Raw genomic sequence first — 26,110 nt, forward strand, 5'->3', positions numbered from 1 at the left:
TTATAGAAGGATCACAGGTGAAGTCTGTAGCATGAATTCAGGAATAAAAGTATGCATATACAGAAACATTGTGCTACATGTGCCTAAATTTGGCTCTTTTTTTGATTAATAAAGAAATAAGCAGAACGTCATAACCCTGCTGTAATCAGAATGGTGTTATTAATACACACACCTGCACTGATCTCAGGGGCGTAAATAGTCATAACTGTTAAATGGTTTCACGTTTAATCTTTTCAAGCGAGTTTTAAAACCCACAAACCATAGGAACAATGTCATCACAGAGTCTGTAGACATCCTTAGCAGAGACACAATGCGTGCAAACTGCTGCTTCTTTCTTTTCCATTCTGAACCCTGCACTGGCCTGTCTCGTAAATCCAGAAGATGAATGTGCTGAATTACAGTATAATTTAGTTACTGTAAAAGTGAAATACGATTATGGAACTGTAAATGTAAATTACAACACGGTTTCCAGTAAGTTACTATAAAAACTTTGTGAAATGTGTGTGTTGTTAAGAAGTGTTCTAAAAATGTCCTTCTACTCTATGATAAAACACTCAGAGATCCATCCTTACCTACCACACTTTTCCACAAGGCTACATAGGCACAGGGAATAACTTAATCATGGTATTACTATAGGCTACTGATCCTTCCAGAATCTCCAAATTAAATTAAATCTTATCTGTTTTTAGTCACATGGAATCACAAAAGAAAGAAAATCACTTTCTGAAAAATAAATATTTTTCAGCTGATGAAAAAGGATTGTGGGTAATGTATGCCACCATGTGGCTCCAAGGATAAAGTTGTCAAGGATGAATAGAGCACCAACATTTAGAAGATGGGAATGCTTTTATTGTTTGTGTTATAATGTATTCCACCAGGCCGGGAGATTTGAAGACAGAGGAGATCTGTTACTGTTATGACACCAAGACAGGTGAGGAGTAAAGTCATGCTCTTATGTGTCTTACAGTGTGAGGTTTAACAAAGAGCAAGAGCCTGTGTTCTCCAATCAGCTACATCATGATTGATATAAATAAACCTCACTGATCTTATTGTGTCTGTGCAAGAAATTGGGAACCACTTTTGATTCTGTAATAAAACCAATATTTGGAATTCAAATTAGTGTCCATTGGTTTCAAAAAAGTAAAAATGTGATGTAAAATTAATTGTTACCCTCCCTTCCTGCTTTTTGGATAAGGCTGCAGCAGCTGATACATCTCAATCCCTTCCCCTCCTTCTCTCCTTGCATCCTGCCATTTCCCTCTTTGTAAGCCGGTCCTCCCTTGGGAGGGAGTGACTCTCCTTTGTGCTGTGGTTGGAGCCTGGCTCCATCTGGTACTGAGCACCAAGAACCAGCATATTATAGATCCTGGGTAGGGTTTCTCTTAATTTATACAGGAAAGAGACGTCAAGCTAAAATGAAGGACTGGACTTCATAAATGTAATAATTTTCCTATGGGACTTGGTTGTAGTAAACACTAATCACTATCACTAACACTAAAGGCCCACACTAAATAAATTGAAATCCATTTTGGGAGTCAAACTCTGGGTTAAAAGTGGTCTTGAGTCAGCACACAAAAACAGTACTGTCTCTTTAAATCGGTCTGCATCTGTTAGAATGAGACGGAGGGGGGAGAGTGCGCGCCTTGTGTGAAACGGTACACTGAAGTGACATCACGCTCAGCCAATCAGCAGCCTCTCCTGATTTATCTCCTCCTCTTTTGCTCCTGACAGGAGTATGTTGAGTCGGCTGAAGACACGGGTACTGCTAATGATGAAGATGATGCTGGTGGAGCTGTTGTAGTTGCTGGGGTGGAGGGACCAGGACATGATCGCAACCAAATCAGGTACAGAGTGCTTTTGATTCCTTTCTATAACACTGTGCAATGCTATGTCCCTCGTTACGCGAATGCATGTTTGGAAGGTGATGGATGGTGATGGAGGAGACTGAAGATGGCTTTGTGTGTTTCATAACACCCTTTGGAGGATGTAGCCTCCATGACTGTAACCAGGATGAGGGTGCGCATGTATATGTTTGTTCTACAGTCACATTCAGTAAAAATAAAACAACCATTATATTTGACATCTGTTAAGTGTATTGTATTTGCTTGTTAGCATTATCTTGAGTTGCCCTACTGGTGATATTTGTTAAATCTGACAAATGTAAATTCAACATTCTCGTGATGTTAAATATTCTTGACGGCAAAGAATGCATTTAGCCTTTGGAAAATAATCCATTTCATGTGATTCTTGGCTTATGTGGGTCTATTTTTATGCAGCCACTGTGTAAGATTAAAGAACATGTGCTTGTAGCATAAATTAACTATGTAGCAAGGCTTGGATGCTGACACCTTCTGTAGTGTAATAATTATAATTACTCGTATGGATTAAGAACCGAAACTGATGAGACGCACGACAATGTTCCTCTGAGCTCTGAGTCACCTCCCTGTGTCATTTTGGATAGTTGCATTTTATGCTTCTTTCCATTCATTAGAAATAGTGGGCTCAAGCCTGTACTCACTTCCTGTGCTGATCTGGCGGTTAACTCTTTCTTTCCACTGGTTTGCTCAGATGATCATGCCAGGCTGCGCAGACCTGAGCCTTGGAGTCGCTGTGGGCGGACGCTTACAGTGCCCAGTGACAACATATAGAGATGTCGCCTTTTGATGAGAAGACCAAAGTGCAAAGGTAAAGCCCAAGCTCGACTGCTGTGGTCTTAAAATACTCTTTATGAGAAGTAGAATGATTCACTGACTGCAGCTTAAAATTTAGTTTCTGTTTCTGACCTCTTTGTCTCTGAATATAGTGCTGCTGAATCGACACTGTTTCTCTCTCTTTTTTTGCTGTGCTCAGGCCCATCTGGTCCCTGAAGGGTCCAAAACAAGGCAGCAATGGCAAAGAGGGATTACCTGGTGGAGGCCGCCAAACAGATCCACATGGCCCTGGACAGCGAGGTCAACGAGGACTATGAGGCGGCTTTCAGTTACTATAAGAATGGGGTGGACCTGCTGCTGAATGGGGTTCAGTGTAAGTGGACAGTACTTGGTCTTTTAAAGCTTGTGATTCTATAAATGGGGTCATCTGAAGAGGCGTGTTTGCAAGACATGTGATGGGAAACATGAACAAGAATAAAAACAGGAAGTCACAAAACAAAGATTATACTCTTCACTTCAGACAGTTGTTAGCTGTTGTTTAAATAGTGTACAACCACTGTGTTTTTTGATTTATTTCTATTGCTGTCTGATAGAGTTGAATGTTTTTCAGTGGACCCAAACAAGGACCGCCGAGAGGCAGTGAAGAGGAAAACAACACAGTATCTGAAAAGAGCTGAAGAAATCTTCATTACACATCTACAGGACAACCTCGGCAAGGGAAGCTCTTATTTAGGAGTAAGATAATCATCACTTTCAATTACTAACAAAAGAAGTAGATCTTGATTGATTCTAGAAATACCAATGAGTTTTTATCAATAGTTATAAAATCAGTGCATTTTGAGGCATTTTTTGAGTTAACATGTCTGATATTGGATAAATTAGATGAAGTCTTCTGATTTGACTCTTAAAATAAATTAAGTATTAATGGCCTACCTCAAGTTAAACCCTACACACATTTAAAAATAGTATTTCTTGCTTGCATCATCGTAAGTCACTGGTATTATCTTTGCCTCATCTCCAGGGTTATAGCAGTCTGAGGTTCCGTCCAATCAGACACTTGAGTTCGCCTGTGGAGGACCTAGAGATGTGCAAGGTGGTTGGAGTGACTGATAAGGTAAGAATGAGTTTTTAAGAAGCCTAACTGTGCATTTAGGTATCTGTTCTGGCTTTTTGTCTGACCTACCTAGTTGTATCCCTATGGTTGTCTGAGGATGTTATATTTCTTTCCAAAGGTCCTGATCGTCCAAAGTATGGTCAATAAGGAGACATTTGTTGTAAAGGTCAGTGTTCACTTTTATTCCAATGATACAGAAAAATCAGGAGGAAGATCCAGTGAATAGAGACTTGACATTGCACTGTGTGAAATTAAAGCTCTTCAGTTTGTGTCGATTCTGGCGACCCCTGTGGACAAAGCACTCCCTCTTTCATTTTCCTCTACATGTGTGTATAGCTTCTTTTTTTTTTTTTTTAAACACCAAAATACTTCCTTATGATGATCTTGTTTGCTTACGTTGGTCATAAAGAGGCACCAATATTAATTTCTGTTTTAAAGTCTGTTTCACATCCAGCTTAAATCTCATCCTAGAAGCTTTAAACAGCCCGTTTTAAGGACAGGTTCATGCTTAAAATCTAACTCCTGAAATCTGATGAGTTTTTAGGGTTGCCTTCTGGCAGTGAGCCTGTCCTTGTATTGTGTGGCAGACCGGTCCGTGGGAGCTCTCTGTATCCTGTCTCCCTAACGATCACCCAACATTGATCTGCCTGACAGCTCTCACACTTTTAGCCAGTGCAAGTCGACTCAAATTTCACTGACCAGAGACCATAACAGATAGGCCAGGATCTTTAAAGAGGCAGTACAGGAAATAATAGACCTGTATGTTTTTATTATTTCTTTTAAGCATGTGTGACACCATTTTCATTTTGCAGTCATGCATGACTGCATTCCCTCTATGAAAAAAGATCAGTCATCACTGGCTAATTGTGGTTTTAGAGTCTGGTAAAGTCAAGCTGGGAGAGCAGGGACCAGCCCACCATCATTCCTCAGGGGGTTCCGTACATGGTGAAGCTGCTGAGATATTATGTCAGCGAGGATGCTGTGTACCTGCATCTGGAGCATGTCAAAGGTGAGTTTTGAATAACAGCTCTGTAAGCTCTGCTGGGATAGTAAACAGGCTTTAAGGAAGAACATGTTGAGGTGTTTATTAGCTATGAGCCACGTATTGCCTTTAGCATTAGCATTAGAAACCATTAAAAGCATCATTACTCATATGTGCTTCTTACCATATCATCCTAGGTGGAAGGCTTTTTTCCAAGCTGAACAAACTAAGGAACGAGAGGGCCAAGGAGCACCCTGAATGTTTCACTTCAGGGCAGCCTAGTATCAAGATGAAGTCCAGTTACACCTCGCCTACGATCAGCGCAGACTACCAGCACAACATAAGTGGAAGCGCGGAAGTAAAACTAAGGGATGAGAGTGGGGATACGGATTTTCCCACTTCATGGGACGAGACTCAGCAGCGTCTGGAGAGTTGCGGGACTCACTCCTACATCGAGGAGACGGGTTGTTTGCAGAACAAACGCTCCGCAGCTTCATTTTATACCAAGCTCGAACGGCTAACGTTGCATTCGGGCCCCACGAGAACACGGGTCGACACCCGCATCCATCCACCAGCTCCCAGTTTGTGCTTGCACTCCAGTGAAACTCAGGAACAGCCCGCTCTCCCACTGTCTTGTGCTCGTGTCAGTCAGGCCCTCGATGTGATGTCAGGACTGCACACCAAGAACGCTGGGATGGGGCTGACGGAGTGCAGCTCCGAGTTTGAAGTGGCTTGGAAAACCGCAGATTCAGCACAAAACTGTGAGAAAATCAACCCCTATGCAGTGACTGGCAGTCATTCACATAGCATACAAGGACCAAATTCACCTCGTACCAGTCAGACCTCATTTATAAAAGCAGGATCACCAAACAGTGAATATAATGGTTTGAGTTCCTCCCCTGCCATTTTACATCTTCCTCTCCATTGCCAAACTCAGATCCGGGGAACAGCATCATGGGAAAACAACGCCTTTCTCCAAGGGTCTGTTTCAACTGGTAACTCCACAGATACAGTTTCAGAGTCAAAGCAGGACAGCAGCCCAACAAACGAGGAAAGAAATGGAATGGTAGTCATCAGGAGCACGGACAGAGCAGTGTTTTCTGAACATACAGACTCCAGTATTTCTGTAGATCGTACCTGGACCTCCTCTGCCTCGCTTTGTCACAGCTTTGCAACAAAACAGGAGACAATTACAGGGATCCAACTTGCCCTCTCAGGGGACAAGTACAAAGGGGAAACATGTTTAAGAGATGGTGTCGAAGAAGCCTGCGAATCGAGTCCAAAAGAAAAGGCAGCACCTGCTAAAGAGAGATCCTTAGTGAGCTGGTTCTCCTCCGGCGCTCTGGAAGCCCCACCCAGCAACAAGTCAGGGGACACCGATGTTCTCCATAAATCAGAGGGATCAGAGTGTCAGGGGGAAGACCAGATCATAGAGGTGGATGGATGGTGCCACCTTCCCCGATTCCCCGTCAAGACCTCAAGGTCTGCAGATAAAGCCGTGCCGACCTGCTGGGGGCTTTCCGAGGCAGAGGTGCGTGTCTGGGGCGCTCAGATCCTACTGGCCCTGGAGAGTCTGCATCAGCAAGGCATCATATGTCGGGATCTCAACCCAAGAAATGTTCTGCTTACCAGCAATGGTCAGATTATCAAATTTCCTTCTTAAAACTTCATGTGCAAAGTAGAAATGCATCCATGCATTTGATTTACTCTGTGCTCCTGTGATGAGTCATTTCTGGTTGTGCTTGAGATCTTAACTTCATTATCTTGTGTTCCTCGAGTAGCAACAGCACAACACAAACAGAAATAGGCTTAACCTTCCCTATTATGGGAAATGACAGCATGGTGTGATGTGGTTTTGTCACGTTGACCGGCCTACTGTTTTGCTTTCCAGATTGCCGGAAAGATTATGAGATAAATGAATCTGCTGTAATGGGGAAACACAGGAAATTTACTAGTGATCGGGGAAATCCAGCGTTACCTCGACATAACGAGATTAGTCAGGATCTGGAGCAAACGTTTTCGACAATTTCGAGGCATCTCAAGAAAATGGTGTGAATAAATGTAGGACTGCATGTCCCCATCTGTCGCTGAGAGATTTTGATCCAACATTATGTGTTCTGCAGGAAAGGTGTGTTTGACTTTTTTCGGCCAGTGGAGTGAAGTTCAGTCAGAGATTTGCTCCAAGGCCATGGACCAGATGTACTGTGCTCCAGGTAAGAAACGTTCATTGCTGCAGACTGAAAGCAATTGGTCCTTGGTGTAATGCGCCACCTAGTGGTACGTTTTCAATGGTTCACTTAGGCTATGCTGCACAGGCAGTACAGCACTTTGTATTAGGGTTATTTTTTTCCATGTGTTGTTTCGCATGAAAGCACCTAAACTCGACTTGTTGAATGTTGACAGAGATTGGTGGTGTATCCAGGGTTACAGAGGCCTGTGATTGGTGGAGTCTGGGGGCTTTGTTGTTTGAGCTTCTAACAGGAATGGTAAGCAAAGTCTTTGTGAGCATTTTCAGTGCTGAATACTTAAGTTTGCAATGTTCTCTTTCCATATCATTCATGCAAAACTACATCACTGTGTCTCCAGCCACTCTGGCAGCTCCATCCAGCAGGAATCCACTCCCACACCCAGCTGCTCATCCCAGACCACCTGAGCACTGCCGCTGCATCTCTGCTCACCGAGGTCAGATTTTAGGCTCTGCACTCAGCAACATTCACTTCTAATACTCTGAATTGATCTGACATTATCTCTCCACCCTTCATTACTCTGCTCCACAGTTGCTTCAGTTCGATGCTGGCTATCGTTTGGGCTCTGGAGGTGGAGGTGTCAGTGACATCAAGTGTCATCCCTTCTTCAGCGCTGTCTCCTGGAAAGCTCTGAGCTGCTAGCAGGAGCAGCTGCAGCTCTTCTGATCCTCTCGTCCTGCTTGAAGATTGGAGTTAAATGTTATCAAATCATAATGAGGCCAAATGGAGGCAGAGGCAGACCCTGTTTTCGTTTGACTTTTGTGCTTCCACAAGAAAAACAAAAAACACTAAATAAACTGGAGCAAGAACTAACACAACCAACCATGTTTAACTTCCGAATATTGGGGGGGGAAAAAATGTCACTTCTGTTGTATCCATGAATATCACTTCCTTTATCACCATGAAAACTGTAATGAACTCAAAGTTGATTCTGATATTGACAAATGTATGGACGGGACTCCAAATGTCGTTCAAATACAAAAATATGAGGCAATAAATGATCACCTCTTCTTTATGCGGTATTTCCATAGTGCTTTGTCTCCATTTGTTTTGACAGATTTTGAGTTTTTGAACAACCAGCACATCTACATGAAGGACTCAAAAAAGTATTCTTCAGATTTGACTTCAGTTTGAATATTGATATGCTTTCTAGTATCTTCTTGTGTTGTCAACAGAGATCCAGACTTCAGCTCACTGATGTGACTGTTCCTCTTCATTCATCCTACATGGGTATCTGCTCTTCAGAGAAAGCTTGAGGACGTTTCAACATGATCTGAAGTGCTTTTATAAAGATTTCTACTAAGAGCTGATGAACATCTCAATTAACCACAAATATTACACTTTGTTCAGTAAAAAACAGAAAATTTAAGGGAAGAAACAGCTGATTCAGTGTAGGTGTACCTCCTTAAATCCATTTAATATGGAGCATCACCTTTCACATGTTTTAGATGCCTTTAATATGGCATTCATCTGTGCATCGTAGGTGATGAAAACTCAAGGTTAATGAGAGCACAAAAAAATCTACAACAAAAAATGACAGTCATGTAATGCAGCTTTTATTGTTTAAAACTCTTTTTTCTTAAATAGTCTTTCTTACACAGCATATAGAGAATTATCCTCACTTTTGAAAAACAGATGACATTAATTCATAGAGGAATTCTTGACTTTGGACATTTGAGAACATAGTGTTTCTTGGTTTATGGCTGCACATGTGCTCATTGTTCATTTCTCTCAACCAAAATAATCAAATGATACTATACAGTACATCTGTTGGTCTTCCATTTTATACAATATTTTTTCAGTTGTATGTAGAAAATGTTACATGGCGCATGAGTTAAAGAACATCTTTTTGATCTAGAGACCAGCATCACAGAAAGCCCAGACCCCAAACATTTCTCCACGTCAGAACTAAACCTTTCAGCACCACCAGCCTTACAAATGTCCAAAAATCTTTTTTTTTTTTTTTTTCCTACTTAACCAAAACAACAATACATCAACTGCAGTGACGGGTAATGTTCATCGGGTTAATACGGCCACTGTTTGTGGAGGGTCGTATGTCTGGGTGGGGCTTGGAGCTCATGACGGCTCACATGTCGAGAAGAATCACCCGGGGGTCCTCCACTACTGACTTGATCTTGCGGAGGAAAGTGACGGCCTCTCTTCCATCGATGAGACGATGGTCGTATGTCAGGGCAACATACATCATGGGACGGATCTCCACCTGAGCACAAGAAAAAAACGCTGAGGATAAACTTCGGATTCTTTGAAAAGTGAAAAATGTGTAGTTAAAGAAAAATAATGTTTTAAAAAAAAAATACAACAAAAGGTTGAAATGAAATTCATCTATTTTCACATCTATGTATCAAATATTAAGCAACATTTCTAAGAGTGTAAAATTAATAAGCCAAACATAAGACCTACTCTATTTTTATAATTTCTTCATAAGTATATATATGATATATTCAGAATTATTAAAAAATGTCCTTTAAAAAAAACATGTAAGTATACATTGAGTTTTGACCAAGTAAAGAACGAGCCTTCAACATCTGAATTTAAATGTTGGCTTCATTGGTTGTAGCTAACAAATGATGATTAAACAAATGATCGGGATTCTTCACTGGTTAAAAAAAAAGAAAAGATAAAACAAAACAAAAACATTCACCTGCACTAGATATTACTTTTTCATTTCACATCTATTATCTGTACAAAGCTTTCTAAACACTTCACTGAATGTTTCCTGGGTATCATCGAGGAAACCTACCTTGCCACCGATTGCAACCGGCCTGTCAAAGATGCCATGCATGCCTAAAATAGCAGACTGTGGTGGATTGATAATTGGTGTGCCAAACATGGACCCAAACACGCCGCCGTTACTGATGGTAAAGGTTCCTCCATCCATGTCCTCGACGGCCAGCTCATTCTTACGGGCCTGCAATCAACACTTTCAGAATGAGTGTCGGTCTTAAAGCATGACAATCAAACGCAACACCCATCCTCTGACTTCAATCAAATATTACCTTTTCTCCCAACAAGTTGATGGCCTTCTCAATGTCAGTAAAATTCATTCCCTCGACGCTTCGGATTACAGGAACCACCAGACCCTGAGAGAAAAAAAAAAATCTTAATCCATTTTCTGCCCTTTGCATGAAGAGACAAGTGGAACCTGGAGCACTTACACTTAACGCGAGGATGTGGTGCACTTGCCTTACCTTTGGCGTGGCCACAGCTACACTTATGTCCACATAGTCCCTGTACACAATCTCTTTGGTTGTGTCATCAATTACTGAAAAGAATAAAAACAATGTGTAAACAGATGAAGTCAAACATATTCATAAAACAAAAAAATGGCAGATACAGATTAACCTGTTAATCACCACTACATTTGCATTCTTTATTTCCTGTTCACATGAAAAGTGCCATGAGGGTGAAACCCACAAAACTTTTGATTTTTTTTTTTTGGCAGCAAGCAAGCCCCTCACCCCCCATTAACTGTGGTCTGTCTAAATAGGTCAGGGGTGGTCTGAAGGCAGTAAATAAGTTAGTGTTGGTTTGGAGGTTTTGAAATGGAACATAAGACCTGAAATCGTTTTCTTCACCACACAAACCCACCAGTCTGCACAAGCTCGACAAAACCAAACGTGCAAAGACATAGTCATTACAGAAACCACAAAGACTCGGTCTTTCAAGGTTGAATTTTTTTACCAGCATTGACTGCGGGTTGATCAGCCAGGGCGTAGGCAGCAGCCTTCACAAACGCGGACATGAAGCCCAACTTGATGTTGTGCTTCTTCAGGAAGGCATCTTTGTACGTCTTCCTCAGCTCTGTGATGTTGCTGCAGGGAAAGAGAACAAAAATCACGACATAAATTATCCTCAATTGAATCAAAAGAGCCACACACAGGGTTGAAGACAAAGCAAAATGTGATAAGATGGCGCCAAGAAACACAGGCTTTTACAAATATCACTTTTTGTTCTTTTAGGAGTATGTGTCAAGGAATTTTTGCGCATGAAAACAATCATTTTAATGTCATTTTGTAGCTTTTAATTTGGTAACTTAGATTCTTTTAGTTCAGGACAAAGAGCAGAAAATTAAAAATGAGATAAAAAAAAAAAAATCATGTCCTCTCCTGAATAATCCAGCAGATTATAAAATAAATTGAACAAATATTGTAATCATGTAAAACTAATTATGGACACAAATGTAAAATAATTTCAAAGATAAAAAAAACAACAACTTTTTTTTATGGCAATGAAACACTGCTGTTACATATCGGGGGGGAATGTAAGCTATTGAAAATGTCCTCGTAATCGTTCCATCATTGCTCATTTTTCTCTTGTATCTCTCTTTTTAATTGTTTGTTTTCCTGTCTCTAACCCTGTTGAAGCTCTTGGGTTTCTCCGCTAACAAAATTAGCCCCTCCCAAGACACAGACTCTCCGAGAAAGGAGAGAAGAAGCGATAAAAATCTTCACTTTCTAGAGCCTGTAAATCTTATTGGGCTGTCATAAAAGCCCATATCGGTTGAGGCAGCTCTTCCACTCAGTGCGCAGGTCTCTGTGGGCCCCTGCAGATGCTCCAGCCTCCTGCTCTGACTCGCTCCTTCGGCTCCAGATGAGCCCTAGCCTGGGAAGTCTTACTCCAGACCGTCAATGTCAATCCAATTAGGACACATAGAAAACCCTGAATAGCTGAAAGCCGACACCACACATTTGCGGAGAAAAAGAAATCCTCAAAGTGTCCTCTTCAGCACAGGGGGCGAGTGGAGACAATAACATTTCCTTGTAAATTAATAAAACCGGTTTTACCAATTCTTATCTTCGTTTTAGATGGCATTACCACCAAATATTTACATTCCAGTGTTTAAGAGGCTATCGGGTTTCAGAAAGCTTTTCCTATTTGGCTGCTCCAATCTATAACCATGAAGTGTTGTTTTGGCTTTTAACACAGCTGTACATTCAGTGCGTATCCTGTAAAGTACTGCAGAGGAAAACAAGACATTTTAACCACTTGGATTTCTTTACTCTGATAAAACCCATCTCTTCACCTCTGATGATTCTATATGGTGTATACAACCGTCACTGAAAACATGCATCGTGTAAAAAAAGCATTGAGGGCTAAATAAAGTAGATCATCTAATTTAGTATTTCCTACCTCATGTCGACCTCATTAAACGTGGTCAACATAGCACAGGTGTTTTGGGCTTCCTTCAGTCTTTGAGCAATTCTCAGTCTCATGCGGTTCATCTTAACCTAAAGTGAAGAAAAAGAAAAAAGAAAGAAAGAAATGTCAGTCATTAAACATGAAGGATTTCAAATCTGGCCCAACTCTTATTAAGCATAACACTAAATGTTAATGACTCTAGCCCAAATATTTTGGAGATGTAGTGGTGAGATTTGGATTTTTGCACTTTACCCTACTCTCTGTCCTGGCGCCTTTAGCCCCTGCCTCTGCTTGAAGTGCTGCAGCAGCGGGAGCCGCAGTGGGCTTGATGGCGGAAACTAGAGAAAGACGTAAAGAGGAAGTCAGTGTGTATAGACTACACTATGTTGGTGACAGTCACTGCCTACACAGCGCTAACAATGATTAATCCTGTAAGCTAGAGGTCAAGAGCACAGATGTCAAGCAAAACACTTCTCACATGACACAGGCCGGCTGTCTCCTTTCACTAACCTGGTTTGGTGTCCATAGCATGTGCTGGCACAGGTGGCACAGGGGGCATAGTGGTGGGAATTGGGCCCACAGCTGAGGGCTGAGGAGGGGGAGGGGGAGCAGTAGAAGGTGGTGGAGGAGCAGCAGCAGGGGCCTCAGCTTTTGGAGCTTCTTTAGTGGCTGGAGCAGCAGCTAAATGCACAGAGAAAAAAACATTTTAAAACATCATCCTCACAATGTTATTATCCAGTGTTTTCATGCAAGACAAATACAGTACAGCAGACCTCCTTTTCGAAGCTTAAAGAGCGGTGTTCCTCCCTCCACTTTCCCTCCATCAGGGACCAAAAGTTCCTCTATGACTCCAGCAGCAGGGGAAGGAACCTGCACTGACGTCTAAAAGCAGGGAGAATAATACACATCAAATTAATCACAAGTTTAGAGAAAGACCGTTCTCAACAGATCTTCTTGACAGGACATATGTTTGTTTTGTTAAGTCAAATCATAGACTGTAAATATTAATGGACGAAGTCTGAGTGGCTTCAGCCATCTGGTTCATCGTCAGCCACCGCCATGCTGGAAATGCTGTCTCACCCTAACTTTCAGTCAACCTACAACAGGCTTAGAGCCCAAGCCGAAGCAGGGTTTAAGCCTCTTGAAGAACCATTACATCACGTCCACCTGTCAATCATGTCAGCAATGCACCCAACTATGGATAGCACATTTTCAAAATCAATACGGAGCTGTTAAAAATAAATATAAAAAATCAGTGTGCGCCAGTGATGATAGTAAATACATCAGCTTTTCCAGTTGTTTTTTTTTAACCAGGGTTTTGCACTTTTCACACTTCCACATTGGCTTCACTATTCAAGACCGGAGATTGCCACTTGAATCAATCTAATGAAAGGCAAACATTCATTTCAGTGTATATGTCATTAAAATCAAATGTTCAATGTTTTTGAAAAGGACACTTTCTCTCTCACACCACTCCGCTTCAGCAAACTGACTTCTTGTGGTTAAGTGGAAACTTGAAACCATCATGCCCCAAGTCTTTTCACTAGTTTTGCCCAGAAAACTTGATGGATTCACTACAAGCAAAGTCAGAACATGGACAGAGGGAAGTCATAATGACAATAACTTAGTTTTACCTTATCAGTCTCGATCTCGCACACCACCTCATCCTCAGAGACGCTGTCTCCAACCGCTGTAACAAGAGAATCCTTTTAGCCTCAGAGAAAAAGCAGACTCCTGTTTTTCTAGTTTGACTGACATCTCAAATATTAACAATTATCAAACGCTCATTAATAAAAATTTACCTTTCTCCCACCTTACGTCCCCCTCTGAGACAGATTCTGCAAATGCGGGGGTCTTAACTGTGACAATTTCATTCCCTGGACAAACAGACAAGTCAAAGGAAAAGCAATTTAATTTTCTTCAGACATCAGAGGTTGGTTATTTCAAAAACTGTAGAAATGGAGGCACACAGCAACAAACATACTGCAGGCTACAGATGTCCTGAAGTACTGAATTTGGAAGACACTCGACCGGGGATCCGCTTTTCTGGAGAAAAACAAAATGAAATTCATATTCAATGAATGAATTCATATTCAATAAAATGCCCCAAAAACAAATAAACACATCATCATTCAAAAGTGCTGATAAAAATGTAGATTCAGATTTAAATCTAGTATTTCGAAAGACAAACAATATTTACTCAGTACAGACAGTGATTAAAAATGATATCCATTACATTGAACAGTTTGCAGTGAGATTCTTCAAGTGTTGATTTACTTACACATGGTTGTTGAGAGAGAGAGAATGGTTAACCGAGAGAGCTGTAGGAAAAGAAAATAGAGCAACATGTTACAAAAGTGTTTACATTTGGACAATCCCAAACGAAGATAGTAAGCACACATACCTGCAGTGGCTCGACGAGCTAAGACATTGTTCCCCTAAGAAAAAAAAAAAGACAACATAAACAAAACGAAACTCCAGTTAGTCTAAAAATATAATAATTCTAAATAAAAACTCACAACTGTGTTTAATGCACAACGTGAACATACCATCTTCAGTTAACAATGTTTAACAGTAACATAAACTGACTGAGCTGTGTACATACTAACTGACAGAAGAAGTCTCCAGTACAATGCAGACAATGACCTTTGAAATAATCGATCAAATAATCTGGAAAATAGGTTGACAGAGTGACTCAGCAACCTGTCAAACACATACAATGCTGTCATTTTTTAGTAGGAATTGTGACACAAAAGCTTCACTATCTTCACTGATCTTAATAACAGATATCAATTGGACCCTTAGACTTTACTGATGTATAAAGTGGTTTATCTAAATTAGCTTCTAATTCAGTAACAGAAAGTAACACTATGAATAAAAACTAAAGTACAGGTTAAAGGGTTTGCTCAGCTCGACGTCCTTCCCTGAAACACCATAATATGACCTCAGCATGACAGCTAAAAGCAAAAAGCTAACCTCGCCGTCTGTATAGCAGGGGGTAGCTAACATGATCATGCTAGCTTTAAAGATATTACTGAATATGCTATAACTGTATCGTTACATGGAAATGTGCCTGATACTTTTTTTACATGCATGTCCAAAATGGCAGACTCCCTGAAAAGGTTTGGCACTGCTTTTGACTTTAAAGGCTGCAGAAAAGACTTGTGGAGGAAAGTGTCAGACTGTCCTTGGCTTACAATGTTACGGCCTGTCCGTGGCCTACAGCTAATGCTAATGCTAGCTCTGAATAAACAGTCTCTAAGGCTCCAGCAGCTTTTAAAAGACAGCCAGGAGTCTGACCGCGAGTGGAGGAGACGGCTTGTGTCCTACCTGGCGGATGGCAGAGAGGGAACGGCCGAAGTTCCGGGTGAGACACCGGGAATGGGATAACATGGTGGCTGTGTGACAGCAGCCTGTCTGTGGTCACAGCAACAGACTACTTGGATGGGCACGCGCCATATGGGCACGCGCAAGGAACGAGGAAGTTGTGTGGGATGAACCAAATTGGGGGGGGAGGGGGGGCAGTCCAGATTGTATTGCCCCCTGTTCTCTGAAACTACTGGCAATTTAAAAATGCACAGATATAATGCGAGCTTTGGTGCAAATATGGTAGGCCTAGACCAGCAACCACCTTGAGAACATACAGAAAAATAAATACTGTAGGTATTTACCAACTCTGTGCTAATTAAATAAAATAATAAATTATATAAAATAACAAATGCATATACCGATAAGATCTTATCTTAAATATTTAACATGTGAGCAAAGTAGAACATAATATAAATAAAAGCAATAACAGCCCAAGTAAAACAGGCTACAAAACCATCAACCATGTAAAATAAAATACAATAGAAAAAAAATGATAATATTTTAACCCAAAGTGCTAATGATTGAGTTGACTGCAACTTTCATTTTTGTTTTTAATTGTTTAAGGATAGGACAAGTTCTGAGATCTATGTATTACGCATAATTTAACTTCAGTAAAGTTTTGGTTCAGTTTAATTTATAGATGGTCCAAAATAGTTTCTTCTTTTCAATTGATGAAAATATTAATAATTGTTAAGGCTGGCTCCAAAATAAAATTAAAAAAAGTATATTTAGATTATTGCGTTACGTATGCACGTGCTTAATAGTTCTGTTTTCTTTCCTTCTTTTTTGCAGCTATGCATAAATGGTGGTGACGTATTATTTGGCTTTAAGTATGAATGCAATTCAATTGGAAAAAAACGTAATTTGTCCCCGGGGGTCAATTCAAAGGAACACACAGAGCATGATGAACTACAAAGCAACTATACTAAAAATGTAACCACAGATCAACAAAAGAATAAGGTGTCAAGATGCAAGTACAAAGTGAAAATACAAAGTTAAATACAAAAAAGAAGGTATACATTCAATGCATATGCCCAGACATTGCTTTATTCAGTGTGCATCAATCAATCAGTTACTAAAATCACAATTCAGTCACTGTATGACTATACTTTAGCACCAATACCTTACAACAGAAACTTTCCTCTTCTTGAATTTTAGTGGCTGACGCTCGACCACCTCGTTGTTCTTAGATGGCCACGCCCCAGCTCCGTTTGATACATCGCCTCTACCTCGTGCTGCTGCTGCTGTGTATCTGACAGTGTGCGCAGGCCAGCAGCTCGGCAGCTCGTCCCAGCAACAGGTAAGGTCCCATCACTGCCGCTCAGTGTATCTGTCTGTAAACCGTGCTCGACTGCAGCTCTTTAGGGCTGTGAAAAAGTGCATGTCTGCAGCTTATCGAACCCACTACTTCAGTTTAGTTTGTTTTGACCAAAATAGATATGTTTGCTCTTTGACAGCTCTATGTAGTTTGTTGAGTTTGTATTTCAGGTAATAAGGGTTCAATGGTTGTTGAGTAAATTTCTGATTTGACTAAAAACATTGGTTTGATTATTTGATCATGTATCTTGTTTATTCTAAGGGTAAAAGTTTTTAGTGAAACTATAGCTGCAACTTAGCCTGCTTTAGTGTCCTGTATAGCCACCTTAATATTTAACATTTTTACATGGTTTAAACGCTTTACATACAGCTTTAAGATATAATGGCCTGACCAACAGACTGTTGGGATTTTAAAAACTGTTAAGAGTAAAGGAAACATTAACACCATTATCTTTGTCCAAAAATGATAGGATGATTAAAATGTGTCAAACTTTGCTTTGTGGCACATTTTACTCTTTTTTTCTATATTCTCCTAAAGCATTTACATTCTCCTAGTATCATTTTATTTAAAACTGATTTAATGATGAAATGATTAAAGGGCAATAAACTAAAGTGTAAGTTGCTGGTAATCCATTTTCTAAAACTGCAGAATAGTTAAATACTTTTGCAGTCCGTCCAATTCATTTATAAATGTATTTTCTTAACACTAAAGCCTTTTGTGTGAGTTGGTCTATGCTACAGCACAGAAAATAAGCTTAAAGGAAATACATGCAGTGACCCTGAAATCCAGATATCGACCTTTTTATTTTCTGACCTTGAATTAATTCTTGATTCAGTCTTAAGAAAAAAAATATCAATGAATAAGAAAGAGCCGTGTGATATTTATTAATTAAATCATGCATACACAGAGCTGTTCGTGCCTCTTTTTTGGCTTTAATAAGCAGACGTTTATTTTCATGGATGTTTTACCTATGTTTTTTATCCTTTGTGTTAACTGTTGTTACAATTCCAATATGAAATGATAGTAACAAATGCACTCCCTTATCGTGTAAGGATAAAGGATATATTTCTATTGTAGACCTAAGGGTATGGCTAATAATGCAGGGCTCTTTGGATTAGAAGTAACTCTACATGTGTTTGTTAATTATTTTTTTCTTCTTTAAATGATTAAATGAGTCATTTAAGGTTTTATAGAAAAAAAAAGTGACTCGCTTGACAAATATCTTTACTATACATCCAAGCGATATAGAAATATCACATGATATGTTATGACCTTTTATTTAAATGCCAAGTACATACTGACACGTTATATTAAAGATATCTTTTTTATGTTATTGCTGAAAAAGAAACCACACTGTGAAAAAGAAGAGGTTAAAAATGAAACATGTATATGTATAAAAAAGCTATTTTTTTCATTTGTTTCACATCTTATCTTAAATGCTTCCAACATTTGTTCTTATAATTTTCTTCTGTTTTCAGATTCTTTCATTTCACATAACTCTGAGTCCACATTGTGTGTGAAGTATGAACCTCAGTCTCCCCGACCAGAACATGCACAGCTCCTCTGAAGGCTGCCTGGAAGACGACAGACCTGACATTATGTTGCCATGCTTCCGCAGAAACATGTACGACGAGCCTCTGGCCTCGTACTCTAACGGATCCATCATCTCCCAACTCCTTCGCAAGACAATCCACAACAAGAGGGCACTAGATGAAAGTCATTTCTTTCTTTCCTCTTCTGCTGCTCCTGACTCCGGCCAGGAGGACCAGAGCAGCGTCTCGTCTAAGGACAGCACGATGGAAGCTGCCTCTCCCGGTGCTCATGTCTCTACAGGAAGCAGCCCCGAGGGAGAGCATCTCATCAGCGACCACCTGCAGGCCAAGAGGGCCAGGGTGGAGAATATTATCAGGGTGATGGCTGGCTCTCCAAACAGCAGGCAACACGGAGACAGTGAAAAGTTGGACACTGACGCTCGAGACACAAGAGAGACCAGAGAAACATACAGGGAGAACAAACGCAAACAGAGGCTGCCTCAGCATCAGGAACACAGCATCGGAGGACCGGCAAACAGATGTCCTGGAAGCGCTAACAGTGATAACTGCAATACAAAGGATGAGGAGTGTCACAAGCTGAAGGAGCAGCTCCACAGCATGCAAAGGCTCCTGCGTCAGCTGCAGGAGAAGTTCCTTCAAGTTTACAATCAGGAGGACCCTGAACACAACGACATGGAGGAGTCAGAACTGGCTGCTGAGCATGACAGCCTGGGAGAAAGCTACACAAGCACTGAAGAGGACTTTGAAAGGAAGACTAAGGACAGAATGAAAGCTGGTTATCTGGTCCACCAAAGAGAAAGTCAGAACCTGCAGGAGACTCTGAAGCAGGAGCTTTCTCAGGCTGTGAATGACTGTGTGGACAGAGTCTTCAAGAAAGTCTCATCAGGGTTAGATGTGTCCCCCCAGCAGCACATGTGCTCCTCTCCAGACCTGCAGCTCAACATGGGTGCTGACAGGAAGAGCCAGCAGGTAGGAACAAGCCAGGAAAAGCCCCTGGCAGAGGAGGCTGCAGGGAAACCCCGCTCTCTGGAGTATTACGAAAGCTCCGAGGCCCAAAGCCCACAGGACCAGACTGAGGCTCTGTCCCTGGTGGTCCGCAAGCCGGCGATGACCCCTGTAAGCTTGGTCAACCAAACAGTGAAAAGGCCCTATCCTGTGCACCAGACGCCGTTTCAGTTCAATTACCCCACTCCTCTCCATGACAGTCAAATCCTGGAGCATCTTCTGAAGTACGGGCCACATTCCAGCTTCGGGGGAATCCCCTGCATGCCTCCATCCATGGACAGGAGCTCCCCGGACTCAGTTGAGATGCCCTGGGAAGCCATCTCCATGAGGGCCAAGGTGACATCTAGCCACCTGGGACACCACCCTCGTCCCTCGGCCCTTGGGGCAGTTGCAGTCGACAACCTGTGTCTCCCTCATGTGAAGATTGAGTGTGGGGAGCTGCAGAGCATGGCTGAAAGAAACCCCTACATGTCACTCAATATATCCTTTCAAATCTAAAGAAATAGTTTGGGCTCTTTCAGGTTTTACTTTTTTTTTTTTTTTTGTCATTGTTGGATGCAGAATTAAGATTTTATTTAACAACTTCGACAAAAAAAAACATACACAGAAAACAATGTTTGCTTTGACATATTGTTAAAAGTAAAAGCAACATAAAAAAGGAAACTGTAGAAACATAAAACTATAGCAATCTTTTAGGATGCATTCTTTTTATTGTAAATATATTCAAGGCATAAAATGTCAAACTTACAGAATGTGCAGTGACAACCGTGATTTAAAATCCTATTTTTCTGAACTATTGCAAATTACAGCAGGGTATGTTTGATAATTTCTAATATGTACTGTTTTTATTTCAAACACACTCCCTCTATTTCAGCTCTTCCATTTGAACAATGGCTGGTTGAAGCACGCTGCAGCATGGGCAGTTCCAGTAACAAACTTCAAGGAGAATTTTTTCTTTGATCTCGCTAACCCCATAGAAAATTACAGCGTCTTCTTTAATCTGAGCCGAGTAATGACTTTAAGTTTAGAAAAAGACAAATAAAAAGGAATACAAGGCTTTGATAAGAATTGCCGGGAACAAAAGCCAATTTTCAAAGGCAGAGAAAGCATCGGTTTCTGTTTCAGGAAGCGTCGTTTTTTCAGACTTGAAAAGGTGCAGGATCTATTTCTCCATCATCAGAGTGATAGGGGTGCATCTAAAAGGTCACATCTGAGTGCTGGTGGAAATCAAAAGTGCCTGCCAACCACAACACTTGAGCTCTTGTCTTGAGCATTTGTTGTTGGATACATTTGTCAGGATGTACACAATGGAAAGAGTGCAAGATAACAGTATTTATTTCCTAAAGGAAGAAATTCACTCAAAAAAAATCTTGGCGAAAATACTGAAGTATTCTAAATAATGATTATGTAACATAATATAAGCATTTTTGCAGTATTTGGTCAAAACATGCAGAGGTTATCATACAAATAATAATGATATATCAATGTTATTGTTATTAGAATTAAATGTTTTATTGATCATAAGGTAAATGATTTTCCACTCAAGCTCCTTAAAAAAGTAATACAAATTATACTTGGCTTGATTTTATTTTTGCAAGGCATTAGAGGATTATTGTTATGTGATGCCTTTCAGGATTCACTTTCTCTTTACAGTGCAAAAGAGCTCTGCTTCTCTTTGAACAATACCACATCAATCTTTCATCCCAACTTCCTTATTTCAAAGGTAGGGATCCCTAAAAAAATGTGCGCTGTGGTGACCTGATAAGGAAATATTATGACCTAAGGCGTGAAGCTGAACTACAGAGGGAACGCTCCTGAGTGTCTTCTTTGCCATAGGGGAAAAACTTGAGAAGGTATAGAATGTATTCAGTTTTTCAATAAAGGATATGTATTGTCTTTCTATATATATAGAGAGAGAGAGAAAGAGAGAGAAAACATTTTAATTATTTAAAGTAAAACACGTACATCTATAAAAGAATTGTTTACGTTTTGTGGATTATTTGTGCAAAGTGTTTTCTGAAAAAAAGACAGCAACATATGTTGTCTTTAAACCAACTTAATTATATGAGACAGTCAGCTCCTTTTTCAAAACATTTCCAAACAAGCCGTCTTAACTGCCAGCCATGAAGTGCTCCACTCTCTAATTAAAAATCCCAAATCGAATTCGTAATTCTGTTTTGCCAATTAGCACATGTTAGGGTCATTATTGACTCTGTGGCTAATGTCGAGCTGTTCTTTAGGGAGATCCAATTTAGCTGAAGATTGAGGCAACACAATCCGCTTCTCTGCTATCACTTTGCACGGGACTGTGTTCTGTTTGTGTTTTATATATATTTAATTATCAGCTTTTTTTGCCTTAACGCTCATTTGAACATCCAGGAGGGTCTCACCCCAAGCCACCTGAAGAAGGCAAAGCTCATGTTCTTCTACACCCGCTACCCCAGCTCCAACGTGCTGAAAACCTTCTTCCCTGATGTTAAGGTAAAAAAAATTTAAAAAAAAAAATCTAATTTTATTAAAACAACCCATGGATTTGTTTTTCCTGCGCTGAACTCCCCGGTGTCTACTTGTCAGCCTGTGTTTGGGACAGAAAAATCAGCAGTGTGTCGGAGGAGGGAAACAAAAAGGCAGAGGGTTTATACAACAAAGGCGCTGAGCTGCTAGTATGTCCTGGGGGCAGAGGGAGATACAGGGGCATTCTCTCTTTAAAAAGGCCACTCCAGTCAGCAAATGGAGTGACAAAGGACTCTGTAGGAAAGGCATTGCTATTGAGTGTCAACACAGAGTTGGTATTAGAGACTTGTGCGGCTGCAACCAGGCGGCGATGAGCTGGCCCTAAACACAACATCCTGTCTATTTTGGCCTTGCATGGTCTCGTGTCAGGCCTTCTCTTCTGTGTCCACTTTTCTCTTGTCTCCTTATCTGGTTCCCTGGACTCATCATTATCTATTTTTTTCAGCCTTTTTTTTTTTTTTACTTTTCAAATAGGAACATTATATCCTTCATACACCTCTCTTGCCTCCCTTCTAGTTATACCCTCAAACACCTGTCCAGTTTCTCTGCTCTCTCTTCTTCTTCCACCTCATCCCTCCCGTTTCTGAGCCAGTGCGGGCCCCTGCTCTGACCCCCGGGGTCAGGGGGGAGGATGCTGTTGCTGCAGTCCCTGCAAACGTCTCCTCCTTGCTTACAATCCTGTGGTGGGAAGTGGCACTGAACAAAAGAGCACCTAATCCCAGTGTCTGATTCCATCCTATCAGCCCGAGTCAATGAGAGGGAAGCTTCCTTCTGTCCTTACGCTGCCGCTTTCTCACCAACCACACCAGAGGGAAGAAGCGTCTTTGATGCCTGCCCAGCCCTTAGGCATTTTTTTTCTGTCTTTCTGGATGAGGAGATAGAATAACAAGACTAATGTCAAGACTGAGTTTAGAAACACAGAGGCCTGACAGATGTTTTTTCATGCAGGATATGGGTGGGAAAGGATCAGAGCAATTAATTTTGCTTAGAGTGACAGACCATTTGGTGGCATTTTGCCCTACAGGTACCAAATGCTGCTTTTCAGGCAATTATAGAAAGACACGGTTGATTTTATAATTGAAAACCATTAAGATAAATGTTTTTACTTTTCTACTTGGAGTTATTGTTTTTTTTTAAATTAAATTCTGTAATAACATATTTCCATATATCTCAATAAGGATGTTTTCATTTGCCCTTTTTACAGGTGGACCAGTGGTTCTTCTGCACTGAGATATTCATTCAAAAGATTCTTGTCAGTTCTTCATCTCTTTGATCCTTTGCTTTAAACATATATGGCATAACATACTCTATTGTTTCTCTCATTTTGCAGTTCAACCGCTGCATCACCTCTCAGCTCATCAAGTGGTTCAGTAACTTCAGGGAGTTCTACTACATCCAGATGGAGAAGTTCGCCCGTCAGGCCATTGTGGACGGCATCAGTGATGTCAAAGACATTACAGTCAGCAGGGACTCAGAGCTATTCCGGGCACTCAACATGCACTACAATAAAGCCAATGACTTCCATGTGAGTATCCCTGATTAGTCATGCATCCTTTTATCTAACACTTTTTATTGTTGGTGTTAAGCTCCATCTTGCTTATTTTGCTGGATCTTTTTTCTCTATTTACCGAGAAAATGATTGGGTCATACAGTTATTATTTTAAAACAAATATTAAACATTTCAGGATATGACCATTTGTGTTTACAAGCATAGGTGAATTCAAGTCTGAAAATTGATACAACTCCCGTCAGCGCTTCCAGAGGTCACATGACTTGTTTGACAGAGTTTTTCAATCGGTCTTGAAATGATGGCTTTCTCTGTAGTTTTTCATTCACTACAGGTTTCTTTTCTTAAAAACAACAACAAATGCTTTAGGCCTCCTTTCGTTCAAAAAGCACGTTTGAAATTAAGGGTACTTAAGTATAGTCGACATTCTGTTTTTGGCAGACAGTTTGAAATAATATTGGTTCATTTCTGTCAGGTCATCATTCAGCTACATCTGCAGACATGTAGCCTAGTTTAACACAAAGACTGTAAAACGTGAGGAACCAATTAGCCTGAATTACTGAAGAGGTAAACAAATCCACCTACCACACACGTTTACACTTTGTATATCATTTTATGTGCAAGCAGCTGTCTGGATAAACATGTTTTGTTGGTTAGGTCCTCACATAATTTATGAAATGAGATAGAAATTGTTGAATAGGTCACTGTAGAAATGCTGGTATCTGGGTTTTCTTACCTCTGGCTAAACAATGCTGGCTGCCGCCCCCCCCCCCCATTTAAGATATAAATGTATAGGTATAAATCTTTTCATCTAAGCAGTAAGTAATTATTTAGAGAAGGAGAGTTGTGATAGTGACAGTAAGCACAGCACTTACTAACCTGCTGAAGTATGTCTTAGTGTCAGCATGTAGCTGCTGCAGTCACATGCTGACCTGTTTGTCACACTGCACCTGTGGCTGGCCGGCCTTTACAGCCATTATCTAAACTCCAGAGTGATGCTTTATCAAACTGTGGGAAGAGGAAGCCGCAAAATCCCACTAAAACAACTCAGGATTAGAGAACCAGTACGCCTGAGCGAGACTCAGATTGCTACTGATGCGGAATGCTGAGAAAGACGCTGTGGATGCCGGGGGAGAAGGCTGTTTGGTGGGAAAGGGATGAGACCGTTTTCTTTACCTTGGGACCAAGACATTCCCTTCCCAGGGATGCCTTTGTGTCAGGAGATGAGGGGAAAGAAAATAACTTGTGCCAACAACTGTACTGCTAACTGTTCAGTGGGTGGGAAACAAGGGCCGCAGGGCGGTTTGTCTCCCAGCATCCTTTGCATCTAGACTTGGTGTGTTGATCTAAGCAAGTGTATTCCACTTATTATTAGCCACATTCATGTGACAAGTCCAGATAGACTTGTTATTTTAAGATATAAAAGCAAAGAATAAGGCCAAAATAGCTTTTTATACTTACAAAATAACTGCCAATGCAACAAGTAAAGTATATTTGATTATACTTGAAATGAGATGTACTATTTAATTATAGGCATCTCACCTGCAGTATTTGCAGGAATGTTTTCTTAATAGCTTTTTATATCTTCAAATAACATTTTTTATCTGGATTTGTCTGGTGAATTTTGGCTTATAATAATTTTTTGATTTGGGTTTTTGGTGTTTGACCATCTCAGGCCTTTAACCAATTCATTAAAACCTTCAGATTCTGGCCACATTCCTGGTTGGATTCATAATCATACTTTGTTGACTGATCTTGACAGAGAGAGAGAGAGTCCCCGGGGAGAAAATTCTCCAGTAGTGAGTTTAGATTCAAGAAAACAAGACTGGTTAATCAAAGAGGCCCCAAAATGAACATTAATTGCGTTGCATTTGTGTGCGGAGAACAAAGAGGTGAGCTCCCTTTCATCAGCTTCAGTGTTTGAAGAACTGCGCTACAGGTCTGCATATCATATGTACCTGACTTTGAGGAAAAGGAAGACTGATTGTAATACAGCTTTAAACAAAGAGCTTCTTCGCTGTAGGAATAATCTTTTGTCTCAACTTTTCCTCTTTTCCTCTCCTCTTTTTGCAGGTTCCAGACAGGTTCCTGGAGGTGGCTGAAATCACCCTGCATGAATTCTACAATGCCATTTCTGCAGCCAAAGATTCAGACCCCTCTTGGAAGAAGGCCATTTACAAGGTGATCTGTAAACTGGACAGCGACGTGCCTGAGGAGTTCAAGACATCCTCCTATTTATAGGTTAAAACAGAGGATAGTAACATTATTCTATCATCCTTTCTTGTAGTGCATTTTAGTGAGGTGAAATGTAGGTGTTGGATAATGAATCATTTTGTAGATCTGTAAAAGCACATGAACACAAACACATTTAAAAAATGATGAAACTAGTCTTAAATATTGTATGTTCTACTTTTACCAACAAGCTAATGATTCTTGATGCTCTTGTGGTTTATTCTATTGTTTAGTGTTCTCTTATATACCGTAAATTCCGGACTATAAGCCGCTACTTTTTTCTCACACTTCGAGCACTGCGGCTTCTACTCCGGTGCGGCTAATGCATGGATTTTTTATGGGGGACAATGAGCTTCTGCCGCAAAAACATTTGACTTCGTCACGTCGGATCTTAATATCAGTCATTTTGCGCTTCATGCACGCACCCTCATCATGGAAAACACACGGAGAAATACATAT

At 40.6% G+C, this 26,110-nt stretch overlaps 3 protein-coding genes across 3 annotated transcripts; 2 read left to right on the plus strand and 1 right to left on the minus strand.

The window, feature by feature from the left end:
• The first annotated feature begins 1,736 nt into the window (after positions 1-1,736).
• rps6kl1 (ribosomal protein S6 kinase-like 1) lies at positions 1,737-8,982 on the plus strand. The gene is made up of 12 exons (XM_079368989.1): positions 1,737-1,844; positions 2,569-2,685; positions 2,851-3,024; positions 3,262-3,386; positions 3,673-3,765; positions 3,884-3,931; positions 4,642-4,774; positions 4,945-6,384; positions 6,871-6,960; positions 7,151-7,233; positions 7,334-7,429; positions 7,525-8,982. Exons 3-12 carry the CDS (start codon positions 2,889-2,891, stop codon positions 7,633-7,635), a joined length of 2,355 nt encoding a protein of 784 aa, XP_079225115.1. The 5' UTR covers positions 1,737-1,844; positions 2,569-2,685; positions 2,851-2,888; the 3' UTR covers positions 7,636-8,982.
• On the minus strand, positions 8,528-15,637 carry dlst (dihydrolipoamide S-succinyltransferase). Its single transcript, XM_079368990.1, has 15 exons — positions 15,484-15,637; positions 14,558-14,591; positions 14,435-14,474; positions 14,138-14,199; positions 13,956-14,030; positions 13,788-13,843; positions 12,927-13,035; positions 12,664-12,834; positions 12,406-12,491; positions 12,145-12,242; positions 10,696-10,826; positions 10,203-10,276; positions 10,011-10,094; positions 9,755-9,922; positions 8,528-9,214 (listed from the first exon to the last, which is right to left on the minus strand). Exons 1-15 carry the CDS (start codon positions 15,544-15,546, stop codon positions 9,080-9,082), a joined length of 1,386 nt encoding a protein of 461 aa, XP_079225116.1. The 5' UTR covers positions 15,547-15,637; the 3' UTR covers positions 8,528-9,079.
• A 1,100-nt stretch (positions 15,638-16,737) lies between these two features.
• Positions 16,738-25,893, plus strand: prox2 (prospero homeobox 2). Its single transcript, XM_079370202.1, has 5 exons — positions 16,738-16,822; positions 18,319-19,878; positions 21,772-21,879; positions 23,243-23,437; positions 25,493-25,893. Exons 2-5 carry the CDS (start codon positions 18,364-18,366, stop codon positions 25,658-25,660), a joined length of 1,986 nt encoding a protein of 661 aa, XP_079226328.1. The 5' UTR covers positions 16,738-16,822; positions 18,319-18,363; the 3' UTR covers positions 25,661-25,893.
• Positions 25,894-26,110: the final 217 nt, after the last annotated feature.

This window comes from Symphodus melops, assembly GCF_947650265.1.
Source record: "Symphodus melops genome assembly, chromosome: 19".
In the NCBI taxonomy this organism is placed as follows: domain Eukaryota; kingdom Metazoa; phylum Chordata; class Actinopteri; order Labriformes; family Labridae; genus Symphodus; species Symphodus melops.